This window comes from Mauremys reevesii, linkage group 1 (assembly GCF_016161935.1).
Source record: "Mauremys reevesii isolate NIE-2019 linkage group 1, ASM1616193v1, whole genome shotgun sequence".
Classification (NCBI taxonomy): Eukaryota; Metazoa; Chordata; order Testudines; family Geoemydidae; genus Mauremys; species Mauremys reevesii.
The window spans coordinates 226,577,409-226,600,662 of record NC_052623.1 but is presented as its reverse complement, the minus strand read 5'-3'; the positions used below and the strand labels follow the sequence as shown (position 1 = coordinate 226,600,662).

Sequence of the window (23,254 nt, the reverse complement as noted above, 5' to 3'; positions counted from 1 at the left end):
TGGCCAATTCCCAGGGAGCAACTCTGCCTCAAGAATTGCCTCTGATTAGAACCCAGGGCACAGAGCGAACTCTCCTGTTACTCATACAGCTCCCTCTCCCAAAATTGCCTCTGCACAAAACATTGTACAACTGAAAACTAATAGCAACACATAATGTCTTCCTAAGTGTCAAAACTTGCTTGTACACTAAAAGTGGAAGACTGTAACAGCACCACCTGATGACTCCTAATTATTTATTAGAGCTGCCCAGATAGCTGAAAAAGAGATTAAGCAAGATACAAGTTCTGAATGCCAGATTAAAATATTTCAAAGTGTGGCTTCACCGTGTACATTTCCTTCTCCTTGTGTGCCACAGGTGGGTGGTGCTGCAGTGATGGCTGTTGGCATATGGACCCTAGTTGAAAAAAGCGACTATCTGAATATCCTGGCATCTAGTACATTTGCCGTGTCTGCATACATCCTGATCTTTGCAGGAGGTCTTGTGATGATTACAGGTTTTCTGGGATTCTGTGCAATCATCAGGGAACAAAGGAGCTGTCTTTCCGCAGTAAGTAACTGGATTTTATCTTTAATGGAAGCAGACTCTTACTAATAAGGATCTAATAATCCCTCTGTTGAAGCAAGAAGGGCAGGTACAACATTCTGCTAGTGCCTTTACTTGGCCTGGAGGTGGAATATGGCATGAGGAACTGTATCCTTTATCAAACAAGCAGCATCTTTTGAGGGCAGCTTCCCACTATGCCAAGCATTTTCTTTTGTATTTGTGATGCTATTGAGAAACTATTGCTGGATACCCATGAAATAAAATCAGCTAAAGCAACTTTTAGCAATTTTATCCAATCCAGGTTGGATTCAGAAAAGCTCTAAACTTACTGGTGAAAATGGACACCCAAGGCCTTCAGAAAAGTGCTGACTGCCACATCCAAACTCAGTGTTAAATGACAGCAGAAAAATTGCAACTTCTTTCTCATCTGTTTTGCTCCCTATTTCTATCCAAAACTTCCGTAACAAAAATGTGTGTATTGCTTTTTACTTCGGTTCACCCTGCAGAGCCAATATAGCTCACAGGGAGGAAGTGGAAATCTATTCTGACTTGTGCGTTATTGATCAAATTATTTACTAAATGCCAATTAAATGGCTGCTCAGTTACATCTGGGCAAACCCATTGGTGACAGAGGGAATTGCACAGGTTTCACTGAGGGCATGATCTGAAGACAATGAGTTGCACATGTTCACTGAAGTCAGAGGCAGCGGAAACTCTCTTTTAGTGGGGAACAGAGGTGCATAAGGAAACCTAAACAAAGCACTGTACCAGCATAGCTAGTGGGGAGAATCGGGGCAGAGAAAGGAAGGAAGGGTTAGAGCTCTGCATGCTAAGCAAGGGGAGATCCTGGGACTTGATGGAGGGAGATCAGCCAGCTCCAGGCTGGGAAGAGAGTTCCCAGTGGTTCGTGTCCCTCTTGCCAGGGTAGCTGCTCCTGGCCCAGTCACATCACCCCAATTTCTACTTGGCCTGATCCCAGATACTGCAGTGGCCAATCCAGTCCCTCGGGATCCTGGTCTTTCCTCCACTCCAAGAAGCTGCAAAGCCCTACCCTGCCTAAGCAGCCTGAGCATGTGCAGTGTATGGAAGATTGCTGCACACACATGCAGTTTACAGGGAGTGCTGTTTCCCAGAATGTGAAGCAAAACAACTCACGGGGAAAGGAAACATAGATCAGCCCCCATGATATTTCCATTGATGGTGGGCTAGTGCTTGCTGTCCCCTCACCCCCCAGTTCTGCCACTCCTGATTGATGTCATAATTGGGCCACCAGAATCTTTATTACTGATTCTGTGCAAGAAACAAAAATCCCACCTTGACTGTCAGACCCCAGGCTGAGTTTGCAGGACTGGTAGTTAGAAAAAATACTTTTTACTTGCAAACTAAGCACATTTGCCTGGAGTCACTGAAAGACCAGAAACGTGACCCCCTGCAATGGTATTGTCACAGTGTCAGTTTTTAGAGATAAACCATGGCTTAAGAGCGGATGTTCCTGGTGGAGGAGTGTAAAAGGAAATTAGCAGTTTATATACATGATTAAACACCAAGTCAGACTTGAGTGGTTCATAGACCTTGGGCTGGTTGTAAGCACAGGGTGAATGTCAACCTAGAAGAAAAATTCTATAGTAGAAGTTTGTCCAGCAGTCTCCATTCAGTTTGCGAAGTAGTATCATAGAAGTGTAGGACTGGAAAGGACCCGAGAGGTCATTTAGTCCAGTCCCCTGCACTCATGGCAGGACTAAGTAATAAGTAGACCATTTCTGACAGGTGTTTATCTAACCTGTTCTTAAAAACCTACAATGACGAAGATTCCACAACCACCCTAGGCAATTTGTTCCAGTGCTTAACTACCCTGATATGAAGTTTTTCCTAATGTCCAACCTAAATCTTCCTTGCTACAATTTAAGCTCAGTGCTTCTTGTCCTATCCTCAAAGGCTGAAGAGAATAGTTTTTCTCCCTCCTTCTTGTAACAACCTTTTATGTACTTGAAACTTGTTATCGTGCCTCCCTCCTCGGTATTTCTTCTCCAGATTAAAGAAACACAGTTGTTTCAATCTTTACTCATAGGTCATGTTTTCTAGACCTTTAATCATTTTGTTGCTCCTCTCTAGACTTTCTCCAGTTTGTTCACATCTTTCCTGAAATGTGCTGCCCAGAACTGGACACAATACTCCTGCTGAGGCCTTATCAGTGCAGAGTAGAGCGGAATTACTTCTTGTGTCTTGCTTACAACATTCCTATTGATATATCCCAGAATGATGTTCACTTTTTTTTCCAACAGAGTTACACTGCTGACTCATATTTACCTTGTGATCCACTGTAACTCCCAGATCCCTTTTCTCAGTACTCCTTCCTAGGCAGTCATTTCCCAGTTTGTATGTATGCAGCTGATAGTTCCTTCCTAACTGGAGTACTTTGTATTTTTTGTTGTTGAATTTCTCCAATTAGTCCTGATCATTTTGAATTATAATCCTATCCTCTAAAGCACTTGCAACCCCTCCCACCTTGGTATCATCCGCAAACTTTGTAAATGTACTCTCTGTGCCATTATCTAAATCATTGATGCAGATATTGAACAGAACCAGACCCAGAACTGATCCCTGCAGGTTCCCACTTGATTTGCCCTTCCAGTTTGACCGTGAACCACTGATAACTGCTCTTCAGGGACGTTTTTTTGTGCATCCACCTTATACTAGCTCCATCTAGGTTATATTCCCTAGTTTGTTTATGAGATGGTCATGTGAAACATTGTCAAAAGCCTTACTAAAGTCAAGACATTGCACGTGTACATTCAGAGATGAATCCAGCACAGAGCCCTCTCCCCTCTTAAGGCCCTGTCTGCTGGAATACCATCAAAAGTCCTGCCTCTACAGTGGCTGAGAGGGGTTTTCCCCTAAGCATTCTGCCATTTTCTGAAGTTCCTTGGGATTGCAGTGAGCCTTTATCTTCCCCCACCATCCTTCCTTTTCAGTTTCCCTCTTCTCACTCCCACATCCCAGGACTGCCAGACATGTTGGATCTCCTTCTCATTTCCACTAAGGCCCCTTTACACTTACATTTGCTTCACAACCCCTTTTCACTGCCAAAGCAGTGTGAAGGGGCCTTAGTGTAAATGAGAATCAGATCCATTATCTCCAGAGGAGGCATTTACAGGCTTGGGGGACAAATTTCTTATTTCCAGAGTAACCATTTGTGTTATAACAAAGAGTGTTGTGACTTCAGGGCGGCAACAAACAGCAGGAGCAAATACAATTTTAAGAAATGAATATGGGAATTTTCATTAGGTATGTCAGAGGGTAGCGGCCCACTGAAGGAATCATGGAAGGGCCCAACTACCTCTGACAAGGCTCCAGAAAGGAGAATGAGGCAGCTCAGGCTCACCTGGGAGTAGTTAACTCACTGATTAACTGGGAGGCTGTTAATTAGGCAAGGAAGCATAAAAAGGTAAGGACCTCAGTTAGAGGAAAAGCTTCTGAGGAGACAGGTGGCTGATGGAGAGACAAGGGACTGTAGAGCGAGGACCCTGCCACAGATGGGTAAGAATGTTCCAGGCAAACTCAGAGCTGGTCTACACGGGAAATTACATTGGCATACCTGGCTCTCTGGTGGGTGTGAAAAATCTACAGCCCTGAGAGATGTAGTTAGGCTGACCTAACCCCGAGGTAGACGGTGCTTCTGCAACTGGGCCACTGTAGTCCTTAAGTGTAGACATACCCTGATTCTGTAAAGAGGGAGAAACAGGGCAGGAGGCTGGGGAAGACTACAGAGGTAGGAAGTAGCTCAGGGAACAGCAAGGGACTGAGAAGGGCTGGCTCTGGGTATTCCAAAAAAGGGCCTGAGCTGGAACCCAGCAGAGGTGTGGTTCTGGGTTCCCCTACCTACCCCAGCCAGAGACTGTTGGAGAAGAAACTCGTGACCTGTGCTTATGCCCATGAAATGGCTTCAGTTAGATACAGGGGGACCCACTATAACAGCTTGAAAATAAGCATGGTGCATTGGCAAAGGCGAGCCAAATATGTCATACTGTGACTATTTTAACTGTAAGGCCATTAGTCATGCTTGATTACATATGGTTATCTTAATAAGAAGGATTGTATAGCAGCAGCGGCCGAAGAATTTGTATAGTCACTGCTTACGGATACACAACTCAATCTAAATCTGAAACATTGTGTACTAAAATGATGGAAGTGCTAAAGGGAAAATTTAGATTATGCTTTTTTCCTAATTGACTGCACTCAAACTGGATTTTCAGCAAACTATTTTATTTATAAAAGTTTATTCATTAATACTTCTTTAGCAATTTTCATTCATAGAACTCCAAGTGCAACACAAAGTGGGGGTGGAGGGCAGAATATATTATCCCCATTTTTAAGGTGGAGCAACCGAGTAACAGAACAGTGAACTGACTTTCCTAAGATTTCACAGCAAGTCAATGTCAGAGCTGGGAATAGATCCAAAGTTTTTTGACTCCTAATCATGTGCCCTATATAATCACTAAGCTGAGATTTCTTTCCACCCCACAAAGATATTTAAAGTGTTATTTACAGGTATTGAAACCCCTGAAGCAATCAGGAACTATATCAGTTAAAAAATCAAAAATGTATGTGTAAGTGACTCTCTTAAATATACAAACAAGAGCAGAGATGTTTCACAGTATGGAACAGTTATTTAGTTAAATAGTAATTGACCAGCCCTAAAAAAACACAAAAAATCCTTCAACAGAAAAGTCATCTTTCATTTCATTTTCTTTTCCATCACTCTTGTTTCAAATTTGAGCATTGACATACTACTGACACTCTGCATATTATAAAGGCAAATGAACTGATGAACAAACCTTGGCTGCACAGGAATGTTCTGAGCCAAGATAAAATCTATAACTAATATGAGTAATGCATTGTACAAAAAGGCTGCCATATGGAGCCATTCATTATCCCTATGCATTTGTTATAACAGGGAGAGAGATGGGTACTCGCCTTAAATGAGCCAAATTATATTTCAGCCTATTGCAAGACTACACTAAATAACTATTAAACTAAAGTCATAATGAACATAAAAGCAAATTGCCTTCACTGGGTTTTCTCTAGCGGACAAACATCACATAATGATTGTCAAAAAAAATAGGAAGCTTTTTCCGATAGATAAATTGCACCTTTAAGCTATGCAAGACTGACTCCAATCTTCTGGTGGATCAAACAAGAGGATGGTTACACCAACATCATCTAACTGTTGTTAATGAGTTTAGGGCTGGTGTGAAGTGCTAGCCTGTTTGCCTCCAAATGAATTGCAGGTGCAAACATGAAGGTACTAATTAGGGCTGGTAAAAATGTTTCCATTTAAGCTTTTTTTTAATTTTTTTTGGAAAGCACAAATTTACAAAACTAATTTTGTCAAAAACACAATTTTCCCATTGAAAATTTTTACCAGCCCTAATTAGTACCTTCATATTTGCATTTGCAATTAATTTGGAGGCACAAATAGAAGTATATGTGGTACCTCTAGTGCACAAACAATCCTGTTGTGAAGAGGTGTAAGAACTCAGTTTTGCAGGACGGTCAGATGTTACTAGGACAAAATGCAGACATGAATGGGAGTCCACCCTTTTTGGAAATTAGCAGAGCTTTGTAATATCTGAGATGAAATCCGTGAGGTGGAAAGGGCTAGTTTTAAATTGTTGGTCGCCAAGTAATTTTGTTTTTAAAATGTTTCGAGAAACAAGAAATGTCAGGCCAGCTGTACTATTTGTTCCTCTTACTGCCAACTCAGAAGTATGGTTCTCACTATTTAGTTACAGGGACCATAGTTAAGACAAAGTAAAAGGAGCACAATTATTAACCATGGCTATTTTATTAAAGAAAGGAAAATAAAATATTAGACAAAACAACACACCACTAAATACAAATGATAAACTGGTTACTTATATTACAGTTTATTTTGTATACCTTTCTGTGGAGACCTTTAAGGAGATTACACATTTTGAGTGTGAATCACCTCTCAGGGACTTTTTTTCTCCTTGGTAAGATAAAACCAAAAATATATTGTTTTCCAAAATTATTGTGAGTTCATTTTTAATATCTTATAGTAAAGCTATGATTTTGTCATGGAGGTCGCAGAAGTCACCAGAGACCTCAGGGACTTCAGGCTGCAGTGGTTGGCAGCTGCAGGGTACCCCTGCCACCCACAGGGAGGCCCCGAGCTCTCAGCTGCCTGAGCTGCAAGAGAACCCCACAGCTCCTAGCTGCTGCGGAAGGTGGAGGCCCCTGGAGCTCCAAGCCGGGGCCCCCACAGCTGCCCAGTCGCTACGGTTGGTGTGCGGGCAGCTCTCCATTTTGTCACAGATATTTTTAGTAAAAGTCACGGACAGGTCATGGGCTTCCATGAATTTTTTTTATTGCCTGTGACCTGTCCGTGACTTTTACTAAAAATATCTGTGACAAAATCTTAGCCTTACTTATTAGATACTTTTAAAAGTGTTTAGGGATGGGCAAAATAATTTGTTTAAGGGCAAGTGAAACTTGTCTAGTCAGTAATAATAAATCTAAACAATTTATGTTTGGGCAAAGTAAGTAATCTTAACAAAATCCCATGAAATTGAAGAAGATATGTAAATTAGTTACTTAGCTCCTTAAGTGGCTTCTTCTATCTTAAGACAGTCCAATAACAAATATTAAGAATTTTTAATCCAGTTATATCGCACTATTTCTTTGTTTACCGATGTTTAGCCACTGTTAGGAATACATGGTTAAACCACCTGGTGAATAATAGGAGAAATTGTTAGTAACTTATGTTACAGCAGCATTTTCATAGCCCAATAAAATTATTATAGGAGTTTAAATCTCATTGCTTGGCAGTGTCTTAGTAACGTTTCTTTCACCAATTCATGTTAAAGTTTTGGAAAGGTTTCCCTTAGATTGATTTCTTTTTGAGTCTTCACTGTTTTGTTTTTTATTCACTTATTTGTGGCAGTGTGCTTGTAGAGATGGACAGGATGAGTCATGGAGTGCATGCTACCTATGTAAGGTAGCAGAGGGTGTCTACCCTACAAAACAAAACTCCACAAGCTTGTTTCTGCACATTCTGGTTCTTTGGCTGGAGGTTTTAACATGAAATGTCTGCAGGCTTTTGAACCCCCTCTTTGTGGGTAATAGGGGCCAGATTTTAAAGCTATTTAGGCAAGGAAAATTGTGCTTCACCAATCTACTAGAATTCTTTCAGGGGGTCAACAAACATGTGGAGAAGGGTGATCCAGTAGATATAGGGTACTTGGATTTCAGAAAGCCTTTGACAAGGTCCCTCACCAAAAGCTCTTTTAAAGCAAAGAAAGTGTTAATGGGATAAGACGGAAAGTCCTCTCATGGATCAGTAACTGGTTTAAATACAGAAAACAAAGGGTAAGTTTGTTTTCAGAATGGAGGGTGGTAAATAGTGGTTTCCTCCAGGGATCTCTACTGTGACCAGTGTTGTTCAACATTATTCTTAAATGATCTGGAAAAAGGGTAAACATCAAGGTGGCAAAGAATGCAGATGGTACAAAATTACTCAAGATAGTTAAGTACGAAGCAGACTGTGAAGAGTTACAAAGGGATCTCACAGAACTGGGTGACTGGGCAACAAAATGGCAGATGAAATTCGGTGTTGATAAATGTGAAGTAATGCACATTGGAAAACATAATCCCAACTAGATATACAAAATGATGAAGTCTAAATTAGCTGTTACCATTCAAAAAAAGAGATCTTGGAGTCATTGTGGATAGTTCTCTGAAAACATCCAGTCAATATGCAGCAGTTGTCAAAAAAGCTAACAGTGTTTAAGAACCATTAGGAAAGGGATAGATAATAAGGAAGTAAATATTATAATGCCACTACATAAATCTGTGTACACCCACATCTTGAATACCGTGTGCAGTTCCGGTCACCCCATCCCGAAAAAGATATATTGGAATTGGAAATGGTTTAGAAAAGGGCAACAAAAGTTATTGGGGTATGGAACGGCTTCCGTATGAGGAGAGATTAAAAAGACTGGGACTGTTCAGCTTGGAAAAGAGATGAATAAGAGGGGATATGATAGAGGACTATAAAAGCATGACTGGCATGGAGAAAGTGAATAAGGAAGTGTTATTTACTCCTTCTCAGAACACAAGAACCAGAGGTCACCCAATAAAATTAATAGGTGGCAGCTTTAAAACAAACAAAAGGAAGTATTTCTTCACACAGTGCACAGTCAACCTATGGAACTCGTTACCAGGGGTTTTAGTGAAGTCCAAAAGTATAACTGGGTTCAAAAAAGCATTAGATAAGTTCATGGAGGATAGGTCCTTCAATGGCTATTAGCCAAGATGGTCAGAGATGCAATCCCATGCTCTGGATATCCCTAAGCCTCTGACTGACAGATGCTGGGATTGGATGACAGGGGATGGCTCACTTGATAATTATCCTGGTCAGTTCAGTCCCCTTGAAGCACCTGGCATTGGCCACTGTCAGAAGACAGGATACTGGGCTAGATTAGACCATTGGTCTGACCCAGTGTGGCCGTTCTTATGTTCATTTTAGATGCACGGAAGTGCTTAGTGGGATTTTCAAAAGTGCCTAAGACCCTATTGAATCCCGTTAGACACCTCTCTGCATCTTTAGGTGCCTTTAAAAATCACACCCTAAGTGTCTGTTGTGACTTAATCTGGTTTTCCATTTCCTCCAGTTAATGCTTTGTGTGTAGCTTATTAATTATATGATGTACTCGATGTTTAAAACAAGCCCATGATCAGTGATTTCCAAAGCCAGTGGCTATGCTATCTCTCAATCCCAAAGATTGTTCAAACACTTATTTTTGTATGATAAAGTAGCATGTGCATCTCTAACCATTTGGAAGCAATATAAAATTAGCTTATTGGTCATGTTAATCAAATTAGGAGTAAGTGACATGTTTTCTTCCAGTAATGGATGTGCACAGGAGTTTTGGGGCTTTAAAGATTAATTAATCCCTCAGGAGTGTGAAAATGTCGCCGGAAAGCCTACGTGTCAAATTGTCTAATTTGATTAGCTTATTTGAAATGGATAAGAAAATTGCTCTTTCTTTGGCATGATGTGCTTCTGTTATGGAGTGATCTGTTTGAGTTTTGCACACTTGACAACGGCTTTAATGAGTTGCACTCTCACAGTGAAGACTGTGTTTCATCGCTAGATGCAGGAAGCTAGTTCATCAATGCCCATCAGCTAGCTGTACACACAAACTAATTGTATAGCCGTCTCCAGGCAGGCTCCAAAAGGGTGGCTGTGTTGTGAAAAATGGCTTTGTGCAGTTCTGAGTATTTTGTATCTCACTGATTCCTCATCAGATTTGCTCAGATTACAAACACAAATACTTTTTTCCAAGCCCCAGCATTTTCTGCTTGAAATTTGAGGGCTCAATCCTCCCCTATGTTGAGTTTACACTGGCAAAGAGGGGTGGCTGGGGACCAAAATGGCCCTCATGTAACCTAGAGCAGTGGTTCCCAACCTTTTGGGGATCAGAGCCCATTTATAAATGTTTATGGCCTGCTGTGAACCAACAGGAAGTAGGTGCAGTGAGGGGGTTTTGCTTGGGTCCTGACCCCAAGCGGTTTGGGTCCTGCTCAGCATTCACCCCACAGTGGCAGCTGCTGTGCTGCGGGGCTGGCTGGGCTTGGCTCTCCAGTCCAGGAGTTGCAACCTCCAGGGTTGCAGCGCCACTCAGGTTTGGCTCCGCCTCCCTTACTGAACCAAATTTGCATGAGTGGAGTTGTAAGCTGGCTCATGCGGTGGCAGAGCCACTTACTCAAATCTGGCTTATCTGGACTCCTGTCATCATGAGAGCTGGGCCAAACCAAAGTGCGCTGGGACCCCACAGATTGCAGTGCCTGGAGTAGGCAGGTGAGCCCAGCCATGGGACAAGAGCTGCCATGCACCCCTTAGAAACATTCTCGCAACTCAGTTTTGGCTCCTGACCCATGGGTTGAGAAACCTTGACTTAGAGCAGCTTCAGGGCTGCTGTAAATTATGCTGCCTGCTCCAGAAACTATATGGACTGAGGATCTGGCAGCTTGCTGTGTGCTCACCTTGCCTGTCCCCACATGGACACACCTGTCCCTATCCCTTCCCATCTCAGATAAGCCTTCTATGCCAAGATGACAGGAGGAAATCTCAGCTGCCCTCTTTAGGGCTTTCTGGGTACAGTGCAAAGCAGCCAGAACTGAAACCCAAGCCTGAGCCCTGAAAGTCAAGCCTGGGTTCTTTCTGACTATTCATAAAAGATTCTGCAGACCAGATGCTGGAGTCACTTTGCAATCTTAGTTATCTTCAAATTCTATCTTCAGTTATACCTATGTAACCCCATTATTTTTAATGGGATTTGCAGATGTAAATGACTTTGAGGGCAGAATTTGGCACTAGAATTGGAATTTGGTTACCAAATCTGTTTGTGATGACAGAATAAAATCCAACTCCATCTCTCTGAGCTGTGTTTTCTCTGAAGGGCTATCAGGAGTGAAAATTTATTAGGGTCTCTAAAGTGAATAAGTGCTACTCTCAACATACTCAGGAAGCAGATGTTGAGTATTAAAGTGCTATTTTTACATAACCATTTTCAGAGCAGAAGCATACAGTACTTCAATACAGCCTTAAAAATTCCTATTCACCCACCCACCTCGAATGAGTAATGTTTTTTGACATATAAGCAAAATGATTTTCTTTCCATTGTTACGGTAAGGGTGGGAGAGTAGATTTTTATAGAATGTGCTTAAACTGTGAGAGAGGTTAGACACTCCTGGGGACTCTGTACGGGAGAAATTACTTGGTGCTCAACAAGAGCACACAAGCAGATACAAGCTAGCTGCAGTGCAAGTGTTTAAAGCCTGGAGACTAGGTACTCTTTTCATTTCATAGCCCAGTGGGAAGTCTGTTGGTAAAATGACCTCCTATGAGGTCATAAGGAAAGTCAGACTTATAAATCATGAGGTTCAGTAACTTGGGAACAACAGCCACAAATACATCATGTGACTCTTGTAAAACTATAGTCTGAGATGGAAGCTGTGCTCACACCTCTCTATCCAGCTGAACCAGAGTTGGGGCTACAAATATATCCCTAACAGTAGAACCCAGGGCCAACAGAGGAAAACATTTTCCTTGAGCAAAAGGCCTAGGCTCTCCTGGTGGTGGCATGCTTTTCCTCAGTTTTCTTAGCCCTATTCATTTATTAAGATAGGTTCTCAACCTTGCCAGACTACTGTTCCCCTTTCAGGAGTGTGATTTGTCTTGCGAAGCCCCAAGTTTCACTTCACTTAAATTACTTGCATATAGAATCAGACCTAAAAATACAAAAGCGTCACACCACGTTATTACCGAAAAATTGCTCACTTTCTCATTTTTGCCACATCATTATAAAATAAATCAATGGAGTATAAATATTGTACTTAGATATCATTGTATAGCATAACAGAGCAGTATAAACAAGTCACTGTCTGTATGAAATTTTAGTTTGTACTGACTTTGCTAGTGCTTTTTATGTAGCCTGTTGTAAAACTAGGCAAATACCTAGATGAGTTGATGTAACCCCTGGAAGACCTCTGCGTATCCCCAGGGGTACATGTACTCCTGATTGAGAACCACTAGGTTAGGGGACACCTTGCCCACAGGAGCAGCTCTAGCCTTTGCCAGCCAGCATGGAAACAATTTTCAGCACTCTCAACTCCACTCCCAGCGTCTGAGCAAAAAAAAAAAAAAAAGCCAACCAATCAGAGTGCAAAGAACCTCCCACCCCAACCCCCGCAAGCAGTACAGTGCCCAGGGTAACCAGCCTGCTTGCCCTAGAACTGGCCTTGCCTCCCAGCGTGGGAAGAAAATCCAGGAGTGCAAGGTACTGGCTTGTCCCCAACCCAGAAAGGTCCCAACTGCCACACCCAGATTCTCTTTCCAGGTACAGTTTTATTTCCTAAACATAAGCAAAACAGTTCTTCAGCCCACCCTGGGCTACAGCTCCCAGGGGATTTTCCCCTTTGCCTCTCTCAGTCCTTCCTGCTTCAGGGCCAAGTGTAGGATTCTTCCGTGCTCTTTTAACTGAGCACCAGCTCCCTGGACTTTCTCCCTGGAGGCCCCTTTTCTGCAGCAGATTTCCACTGCTTTGCCTCCTCCCCACCCCCCCGGGGACTCTGGAGGTCTCTCCTAGGGAAACTCTTGCTTCCCCTTCCTTACTGAGGGCCTGGCTCTTTATAGCCCCAGATATTGCCCTGCCCACTTATTTGGCCAGCCTGAGAGCACCAGTTCTAGCACAGGTAAGCTGGACCTGCCTCGTTTAAAGAGAACAGACACCCTGTCACAATTAGGCACTAAAACAAGAACTCCAAAATATGGTGCAACTAGGATTGGCCCAGAGCCCCAAAATCCAAGCTGTTTCCTTTCTTGATATCTGATCTCTGAAAACAGGGTGAACAGAACCTCCATTAAATTCACAGGTGAATATAAATTGAGTTGCTGCAAATGCCATGGAGACAGAAAAATAATACAAAATGACCGTGAGAAGTTAGGAAATGATCTGAAAGCCAGATACTTTGGGAGACACTTGGGAAGCTATATCAGTTCTCAGTAATGGTGAAAGAGGCCAAGAAGTGACAAAGCAGACAAGTTTGCAGTGCAGGATGGCAGCAAAAAGGGCCAACGCCATGTGGGGTTATGTAAACAGAAGTGTCACATGCCATTGCAGGGATGCTATAGTTCCTTTCTATGGTTCTGGTAAAACTATACCTGGAATATTGTTTTCTGGTTTCACTGCAAGGCAGATATTGTCATCCAGAAAGGATTTTGACAAAGATAGCAACAATTATTACAGGGCTGGAGGGATTAATTTTCTAAAACAGATTATAAATGAGTGATTATAAATATGTCTAGCTTGGCTGCCACTAAGTGGAAGGGCGGGAGGAGGGGGCTGAGGGGAGACAGGATAACAGTCTACTGTTTGTTTGTAAGTAAACAAGTCTTAAATTCATGATTAGTTCTCTCACTTAAACGCCTTTACACAGTTATAGGAGTAGGAAAAAAAATCCACCCTGAATTGAAAACCATTAATAACTGCAAGCACAGAGATCTAATATCTCTAATGGCAACATCAGTCAGTCTGTATTCCCTAGCCTAGATGCTACCATGATTGGGCACTTTATAAACAGATTAGATGGATAGATTCCCTGCAATATACAAATAATATTGGTCCAAAAAAAGCAAAAATACATTAATCATTTTAAAACAAGTGGAGACTCCCTTATCTCCCATATCAGACAAGCTTCCTGAGTCTCATAACTGACTAATATCTCACTCTGCCCAGGGCCACACCTACAATCTGGAGCCATAGGCATGGAAAAATTTGCTCCTACCCCTTGCACCACTGCTCCTTTGTAGCTCTGTGTGGTGGAGGGGAGCCTACTGCTCTGCACCCAGCATCTCTAGAGAGCTCACTACTCTTCAGTTGTCCCTCCCTGGGGATCAGGGTCAGGTGGGGTAGCGTCTTGATGAGAGGCAGCATAAGACACAGGGACCGGAGAATCACGATCCATATGTACAACCACAGAAATACTTAGTTCCAGACAAATTGTGTATAAACCTCAGTAATTGCATATAAAATTTGGCCATGTTGCAGCATGTGTGGGTTCACTAGGGGAGCATTTTTCCGCTGCTTCTTGGAATATGATGTTATCTTATTATTGTGGAAAGCGACATGTCAGCATTTCCTTGATTTAACCCAGTCACACTGATTCTGGTATTTTTTCCATGAAGAGAATAGATAGCTACATTATTGAGTCACTTAACATGCATTAGCCATACAATGTGCACTAAAGCAAATACGAAGCTTTAGAACAGCATCACCTGGATCATCAGTTGCAACTTGGAAGAGAAAATTTACCCCCTCCATCAAAATGGCAAGACTGGGGGTACATTACACACTCAGTGGAACTCTCTCCTCTTTCTCTGGGCTTTTTATTTGGAAACCTTTGAAACTGACGTCTTCTGAATTAGGCAGAATTTTAAAGCACTCCCCTCCCCAGGCCCAAATGAAGATCAAGTGTAGTTAAGCGGACACTTAATCATAGTTTAACAAATATCCTTCCTGCTGTTTACTAATAATATTTTAGAATAGTGAAACAGTTTTAAGAAATATAATTTACTTTCCACTGTCTATGCTGCTTGCTTACATTCTGCGCTACATTTGTGATGGACAGTGTAACTAATCTATTTCACTTTTATATCTAGTTGGTGGATCAGATGCTCTACTCACACTGGTTTTATTCCAATGTTATTCTAATGACTGTAATGAAGTTGCTCTGGTGTGGGTCAGAGGAGAATCAGGCCCAATGTCTGGTGCATATGCACTAGCACAGTTCTTTTATAAGCTACAGTTCAGAAAAGCCCTGCCCAGGAAGGATTCTTAAGCGCATCAAGTCACAGAGATTGAAGCATATGCTTCAAGTTAAATTTATTAGTTTTTAATCATGTTGATACAACTTTGGCATGGATTTGTGTCCCATAACTGGGCCTTTGATTGAGTAACTGGGGAAGGGTTTGTTGCAGAGAAAGGAATTTCTGTTATTGCTGGGCTTCTGCAGAGTGTCCTTCTCATTCAATCCTTGGTGTTAGAGATAGAAAAGACATAGTGGGTCACCTTGCCCTTTGCCTGGATCCAGGGCAATGTGTTTCCTATGCATTTTCTAATGTTTTGGCCAGTGTACTTTGGAAAGCCCAAATGCTGGTGTTTCCCCTGCTGCCTTGCATTTCAGTTGGGAACTTCTTTCTGATACTCAAACATTTCCTTTCTTCATCTCATCCCATTGCTCCGTGTTATACACAGTGGTACTGCACTAAATAATTCTTCTCCCTGTCTAGGGCACAATCGTGAGTGCTCCGGTGTGCCCATGGGGGGAGGAAAATGGGGTATAAGGAGTCCCCTTTTACTGCTCTGTGGGCCTTAAAAACTTCTAAGGATGGAGATTCCACCACCTCCCTAAATCATGCTACTGATTTCAGAGATAAAGAAACTTAGGCACAGACAGAGGAGATTACCAAGGCCACACAATGAATCTGTGGAATAGAACAGTGATCTCTGGACTCCCAAGTCCTCTGCTTTAGCCTCAAGACCACCTGGGAAACATCTCACATTTCTAATCTCTCTCAGTTGGTATTATTTGTTTGTCCTTGCTGTCCAAGTTAGTATGGTTAATTTAGAATGCTGCAGGGGTAATGTAGGTATGGAGACGGTAGTAACCCAAATTGGAATCCGTCTAGGATGTGCTGGCTGACACCCGGGCTCTCAGAAAAAGTGCCCTGGAATGTTTAATAACCAAGGATGCATAATGTCCCCTAATACTATGTTGGGGTGTTGTGCCTGTATTGACTCAAAGTGAAGAATCCCTCTTTTTAAATAGCAAACGGTACTTCTTACAGCATCCTGAATTTTCCTTGGTGATCTCCTAGTGAAGTACTAGGAAGGCTCGACCTTTGTATAGCTAGTGAGCTGACATGCTTAGGGCCATACTTTTCAAAGAGCTCATCTCCCTTTTAGGCATCTAAATAAGGGTCACATTTCAAAAAGTGCTCAGTACACCACAGGCTGAGCGCTTCTGAAAATGTGCCATTTACTTTTGTGCCTCACTGAGAGCCGGGGGTCTTTGAAAATCTGGCCCCAGTTGTGGTTACTGATCTCCTTTGAACACCTGGCCCAGAGTGATGGTAAATTTGCACTGTAGATTTTGTTTAAGCTACCATTGCATTCATATTAGATTTTTTACTCTGAAGTACTATCTTAATTATTCTTAATCTCTTCCTTTCCTCAGTATCAAAACTTAAGGGAATAATAAGAAAATCTATCGAGAATATTTCCCACAATGTGATAAAATAAGTCCAGCAAAGACAGGAATCCAGTAAAAGAAGTAAACATGATGAAAGATAAGAACTTTGAGTCCAACTCCACTTTAAAAAAATGAGAGGAAATTCAGAGGGAAATAAACAGAGAAAACTGTACTTAAGAGACAATTCTCTGGGAAATCATTTTATTTTACCATCTTCTCATCTACAAGAGTTTTATGGGCTATATTCCAAAAATAATTTTTTAACAATGAATATAGGTTTTGAAAAATAATGTGCATTTAAAAATTATTAGACAATAATAGTATATCTCAGCCAGTGCTAACACCACTATCGATTTATGAAATATACAAGTTGAAAGAGACAATGGAATGTAAATTATTAAAGGAAGAACTTTCTGCTGGGAGCATGCAAGGAAGAACTGATAATACAAACTGACAGAACTGAAGCATGATGACTCTATTGTTTATGAGAGAGTGATGAGATAGTGTTATATTTTTAGTAGAGTATCACTTCCTTGGATGTCAGCTTTCTGGATCTCATTCTGTTAAGTGAAATTAAAGTTCTTATTATCAGACATTGATTAATTGCTCTAGTATCTAGATAAAATGTAAGATAATCAAGGCTGTGATTTTTTTCAAGTTTTTAGAAAAAGTCATATTTGATGAAAATAGCAAGAAATGTGGAAATACACCTCTACCCCGATATAACGCGGTCCTCGGGAGACAAAAAATCTCACCATGTTATAGGTGAGACCGCATTATATCAAACTTGCTTTGCCTCCCCCGTTCCTTGTTCCCTGACTGCCCCCTCCAGAAACCCCCGCCCCTAATCACCTCCAGGATCCTACCCCCTACCCAACCCCCCTGTCCCCTGACTGCTCTGACCCCTATCCACCCCTCCCCGCCCCCTGACAGGCACTCACCAGCAGCGGTGGGAAGCGGAGCAGCACGGCTCCAGTCCGCTCCACCCTGCCAGCTCCCAGCCACGGCACTCTGCTTCCCACCGTCGGTAAGTGCGGAGAGGTTGGGGAAAGGATGCCCCCGCCCCTGCACTCACCTGCGGCGGGAAGCAGAGCGACGTGGCCCCAGCCCGCTCCGCTTTCCTTGCCCCGGTCTCAGCCGTGTTGCTGAGGGGCAGCTGGGGAAAGGTCCTGCACTCACCTGTGGCGGGAAGCGGAGGGCCACGGCTGGGAGCTGGCAGAGTGGAGCTGTCTGGGGCTGGGCTGCTCCACTTCCCGCCACTGCTGGTGAGTGCAGGGAGGTTGGGGAAAGGACGCCCCCTGCACTCACCGGCGGCGGGAAGCAGAGCAACGCAGCCCCAGTGCACTCCACTCTGCCACCTCCCAGCCGTGGCGCTCCGCTTCCCGCCACAGGTGAGTGCAGGGAGGTTGGGAAAAGGACGCCCCCCCATACTCACCTGTGGCGGGAAGCAGAGCGCTGCAGCTGGGAGCTGGCAGAGTGGAGCGGGCTGGGGCCGGGCTGCTCTGCTTCCGCCGCTGCTGGTGAGTGCAAGGGGGATCCCTTCCCCCAAGCCTCCTCCCCCAAGTGACAGGGCTGGGGCCGGAGCGAGGGAAGCAGAGCGGGCTGCTCCTGGCCCCCTACTAATCCCCCGGGCCACTCTGGGACTGCGAGGCCCCCAAAAGTGCCCTCCCGCAGCTCCTGCCCCCCAGATCCTGGGGGGGAGCCCCTGACGCCCCCAAGACCCTCTGCCCCTTATTAAACCCCTCAGCCCTGGCCTGGCCCGACACCCTTAACACGCTGCTCAGAGCAGCGTATCAGAGCTTTACCATGTTGTATGCGAACCTGCGTTCTATCAGGTCACGTTATATCAGGGTACAGGTGTATATATATATTTACTATATGGGCTACCCCAGGTATTGGTGTGTGCCTAATATAATTTTCCAGCATATGCTCTTTTCTACAATCAATGGGTATGATTGTCCTTCTCGCTTATACTGGTATAAGAGTTGCTTGGATTTAGAACTATTGTGAGAATAGAATTAGGCCCTATTTGAGTTCCAGAAGAGACTGGGTGTAGTTTCTCTTATAAGCCCTTTAAATAGTACTAGGATCATTTATGGGCCCAAAGATTATGTTCTTTGATCAAATTCCCAGATGTCTCCGTAACATTGAAATTGTTCCCAAGGGAGCTTGGGACGTGCCCTTGCAAAAGTCAGTTCGACCCTCATGAGAATATTTATTTGGGGTATTTTCCAGTAGAAGTCTCTCCTTAAAAGCTTCCACGTGCTTGCCAAGACTCTTAAGACTAGGCAAACTAGACTGGTGAGAATAGGCAGAATTGCCGGAGTGCTGTTCTTAAACTACCCATGCTGACAATAGATCTGGCCAAGTGGTAAAGAAAGCAGGGACACATTCTGTTGCAAAATGTCCCCCAGAAATATTTTTGTGAGGGTTGACTGACTCTCATTAGGGCAAAGCATGAATTCCTCAGTGATCAGGAATTCAAGTAAAGTCTCAAATGACATAAAATCTGTAACATTTTGGAATGCAGTCTGCACGTAGCCCTAGGAACCTGTCTAAGACACCAGACCCTCTCCTCTTTCTTTAGTATGCTGCGGTGAGGAACAGAAAGGTGAACCAAAGGTGATTTAGATGAGTCCCAATTTTGCAATAGGCCCCAGTCCTGAAATTGCCCCAATTCCTGCCCTAAGACCCTTGCACATCTCTGCTTAGCTCTTCAAGCCCTTTCATCCTTTTCACGTGTCCGTAAGACCGTGTCTGCAGTAGGAGCACTTTACTGGTACACCTCTACCCCGATATAACGCAACCCGATATAACATGAATTTGGATATAACGCGGTAAAGCAGTGCTCCGGAGATGGGGGGGCGGGGCTGCGCACTCTGGCGGATCAAAACAAGTTCGATATAACGCAGTTTCACCTGTAACGCAGTAAGATTTTTTGGCTCCCGAGGACAGTGTTATATCGGGGTAGAGGTGTATAAGAATATCACTGTACTAGAGCACTGTAGTGTGAACACAGCTGTACTGGCAAAGCTGCACTTTTACCAGTATAGTAAGATCACCCCACATGGGAATCAGACCCAGATTGTTTGATCCTCATTTGTACTAAGGGCCCATTACACTGTTCTGGCCTTATTGTACCTAAGTTAGATATGAGGAGCCTGAGGTTACATGACTTGTTCATCACTATTGGTTCAGTGGCTGGGCTAAGAACAAAAACATTAAAGTGGGTGTTGAGACAAAGTCCGTCCGGACAGCTCTAAGAGAGTGGTGGGAGGCAGGTATGTCAGCCCTAGAATGGTAAAAGCCCTTTCCCCAAATAAAAGCCAAGCAAGGAATAGAAACTCTTCAGAGTGGGACTGATTTACTCCAGGTCCCCACCACCACCACCAGAGGGAGAAATGCTGAGCTCAGCAGGTGAAGGAGGTGATATGTCACAGTGTAAAGCTATTTTGTGGCCATTTTAACACCCCTTTACACTTCCAGAGCCTTTCTGTAAATGAGACTCCGGCCCGGAGTCTTCAACCATAGGATTTTAAGAAACAGGAGGGATTCTATAACCTGTGTTACTTTATTTATCTTGCTACCTCACAAATGTAGATTCAAGCTCATGAAGAGTTCTGACCTTGTGGGTTAAGTGCTGAATTACAGAAACCTGTGAAGTCAAACATCTGGATTCCCATTCTCCAGCTCTGTTTTGATGTCAGCCAAAGGAGTGGCAAAATTCTGGACCAAGAACAAGCTTGTCTCTATAGAGGCCTGCAAATCAGCTAGGTGGAACAGAGTTCACAATTTTCATAAGCATTGTTTCACTGCAGAAGAAAAAGGAAATGACTTTTCAATTTTTGTTTAAGAGAAAGGTTGGATGGGGTTTTTCTGTCATTAACTACCTTTCATGACTACAAAAAAGAATCGGATAGTAGGACGTTTGTGTTGGGAAGTGAGTGATGTGACATTTTAAAACTTATTGGTAATAGTTGTTGGTTGAATTCTTATCTCCACCACTGCAGCAAGTTCCTATTTTTGTGTGCAACTCTGGTGGTCTCTAACTAACGAAGGGAGTGAATTTTCCCTGCTGTGCATTGGGTTTGGATCTTTCCCTCTAGAGGGGTGCTGCTCCCAACTTAGCTCAGCTCCTCATTTGCCAGCACAGATTTTACGCTGAAGGATATTCTCAGTAAATCATCTTTTACTTGAGAGCAGTGTATCTAGTGACTGCAACAGATGACTGAAATCCAGAACATCTGGATTCTATTCCCAGTTCTGCCACTGCCCCACTGTGTAACCTTGAACACGTATTCTAGCATCTGTCTCAGGTGTCTCCTCTGTAAAATGTGTATAATAAATACTTATTATACATCTCAGGAATACCGTGGAACTGAATCAGTTAATCTGAGAGGCAGCACATGTAGTGCATAGGACATTGCTTTGGGAGTTGGGAGACTTGAGTTCTGTTCCTGGCCATGTATCACCTTGGGCGGGTCACCTCATTTCTCTGTGTCTCTGTTTCCTCGCCCACCCTTTGTCTGTCCTGTCTATTTATATTGTAAATGCTTTAGGGCAAGGACTATCTCTCATTAGGTGTCTGTACAGGATACAGCAAGATAGGGCATCAAAATGATGGTGACGTGTGTGCTTTGTGATTATTATTTTTTTTCAATGAAAGGTGTTGTGTAAATGCAGAGGATTATTATACTGCAAGTGTGGCTTTTTGTTTTTAGTTAAGTATTATATATTTTTTTAAAGTTCCCATATCTATTTTACTGCCACGGCCTTTGGAAGTTAAAACTGAATTACTTTTTAAAAAGTAATTCAGTTTTCACTGATTAGACTGAGTTTATTTTGATCATTTCTCTTTATCTGGTCACCGAAAACAGTCCTGACATTTACATTTTCAGGTTGTTATTCACTTGCATTATGTTGCGATAGATGCATTGCAAATGCCAGAGCTCCATGTCTATTTTATTTTTAAACTGTTTCCTTTTTTGTTGTTTAATGTCATGGAAACATTGATGCAGTTTTCCTAGAGTCTATTACAGCTATTTATTTATTTATTTAAACAGAATTTATGTCTGGGGTCACGTTTAACTGAGCTTTGTCTCTTTAGACCTTCCCATTGCTTCATCTCTGGTCTGCCAAAAGAAACAGTGACTTCTTGGCTTTATTTATTAAGATCTGGTGTTTCATCATTCTTGCAGAGGGAATGTACTTTAATGAGTTTTGGAGAGGAATGGTCTTCTTTTTATTTATCTTTTAATGAATAGGGTAATAGCAGTTTATTTAACAACCAAAATCTCCCATTTTACATGCCATAATCCACAGGAAAAAGATATCAAGACCTGTCCTGCCTCTAGCCTCAACTCCTCCAGCTGGTTATTAATGGCCAGGAAAAACCTGACCTGAGGCCATTATTATTACATACAGGATAGGGTTCTGTTTTCTCTTACTAGTTTTCTTTAATATACATCGTCATGTTTTAGGTCCTTATCTTATAAGCTGTTCCATGCCCTCGGATTCCTGCATCGCTACAGAGCCCCATTGATTTCTGTGAGGTAGGGAGAGCTGGTTGAGAATTTTCTGATGAAAGCATTTTACATTAGAAAATACCTATTCATCAAAGGAATATTTTTTGCAATATTGAATCGGCTTCAGCTAAACTTTCAACAAGATATTTTTGGAGCAATTGGAGAAATTTGTAAACTGTCTTATTTTGTTTTGACGTTACCATTTTGTTTTGTTCCAACTTTAGATTTTCATTCTGAATTTTTCATTTGTTTCATTCCGGCTTTAACATTGTGTTCTGAGTTTCTATTTCACTTTGACGTTAGCTTTTTTGTTCTGAGTTTCCCATTTTGTTTCGAGTTGATGTTGGAAAATTCAACTTCTGTGTAGTCTGTCACGTGTTACCATGGGTATACTTTCATAGAATGAGGGCACATTATCTCCAATTGGTTCAGTGTAGCCACCTGAAGTTTGTTTGAAGCTCTGCCTGGAGCTCAACAGCAGAGCAGACTGCATCTTTGGAGAAAGCCGCAGCTTTTGGAGAGGATTCTCCCAGCAGTGCAGGTCATTAAGGTATTCTTTCTCTGACCCTATACCTGCGCTGACTGATGGGTCTACTGTTATGTAGAGCAGCAACTATTCCTTGATTTCACCTCACTTCCATGAAGCCTGCCTTCCCCTCACTTTTTTGCAAAATGAAAACAGGGACTGTAAAGAGGCAGTTATTTCAGTCTCATTAAAGAAAAAGATCAGTCTCTGACAGCGCTGCCAGTTCAAGCACTAATGTCTCCCCATGGTTCGTACAGCCGCAGTCTGAGAGCTGTGTTAGTTGATCCAGGAGACCCTAGCTTGAGGCTTCTCACAAGCAGGATTCTTTTGTGGAGCACTTCAGAAGGGGAGGAAGAAAGAAGACCTTTGCTTCTGGAATCTTGCTCAGTGGAGAAGCTGTTGTGTTAGTGCTGCAGTGTGAGCTCCAGGAAGTGAAGATGGGGAACCAATTGATATGACTTTCCCAGAGGCATATGGCTCCTTTGAAGAGGATCCTGGGGCCGAATTGACCACTTCAGGTGATGGTGATACTACTGGTGAGAAGAAAAAAGAGGTTAGCGCATCTCCCGTTAGTCCAGCACAACATGAGGTTTCTTTTCTTGAGCCAGCACAGCAGCAGGCTACTGTCCAGAGACGATCAGCTCAGTCAGTTCTGGAAAGGATGTGATTATTAGTCACAGCCCATAGGTGGGGAACAGTCTCCATCTCTGCTGGACATTGTTTAGGGGGAACTAAGCGATGCTTCCACACTGCATTTAAATCAGCAGCAACCATCACCAGCTATAAGCCCCCAATCCCTTCCTGCCAAAGGCAAACAGTCAA

General features: G+C 42.8%; 1 protein-coding gene across 22 annotated transcripts in view; it reads left to right on the top strand.

Moving 5' to 3' along the window:
• TSPAN11 (tetraspanin 11) overlaps positions 1 to 23,254 on the top strand; it is a 203,203-nt gene that overhangs the window by 61,232 nt on the left and 118,717 nt on the right. For all 22 annotated transcript variants that reach the window (XR_005598407.1, XR_005598397.1, XR_005598377.1 and 19 more), the window contains one exon: positions 356 to 547. Coding sequence is in view for 13 of the 22 variants with exons in the window: in XM_039538458.1 (XP_039394392.1) it covers positions 356 to 547 (192 nt within the window). In the remaining 9 variants the exon portion in view is untranslated. The remainder of the gene's footprint in view (positions 1 to 355; positions 548 to 23,254) is intronic.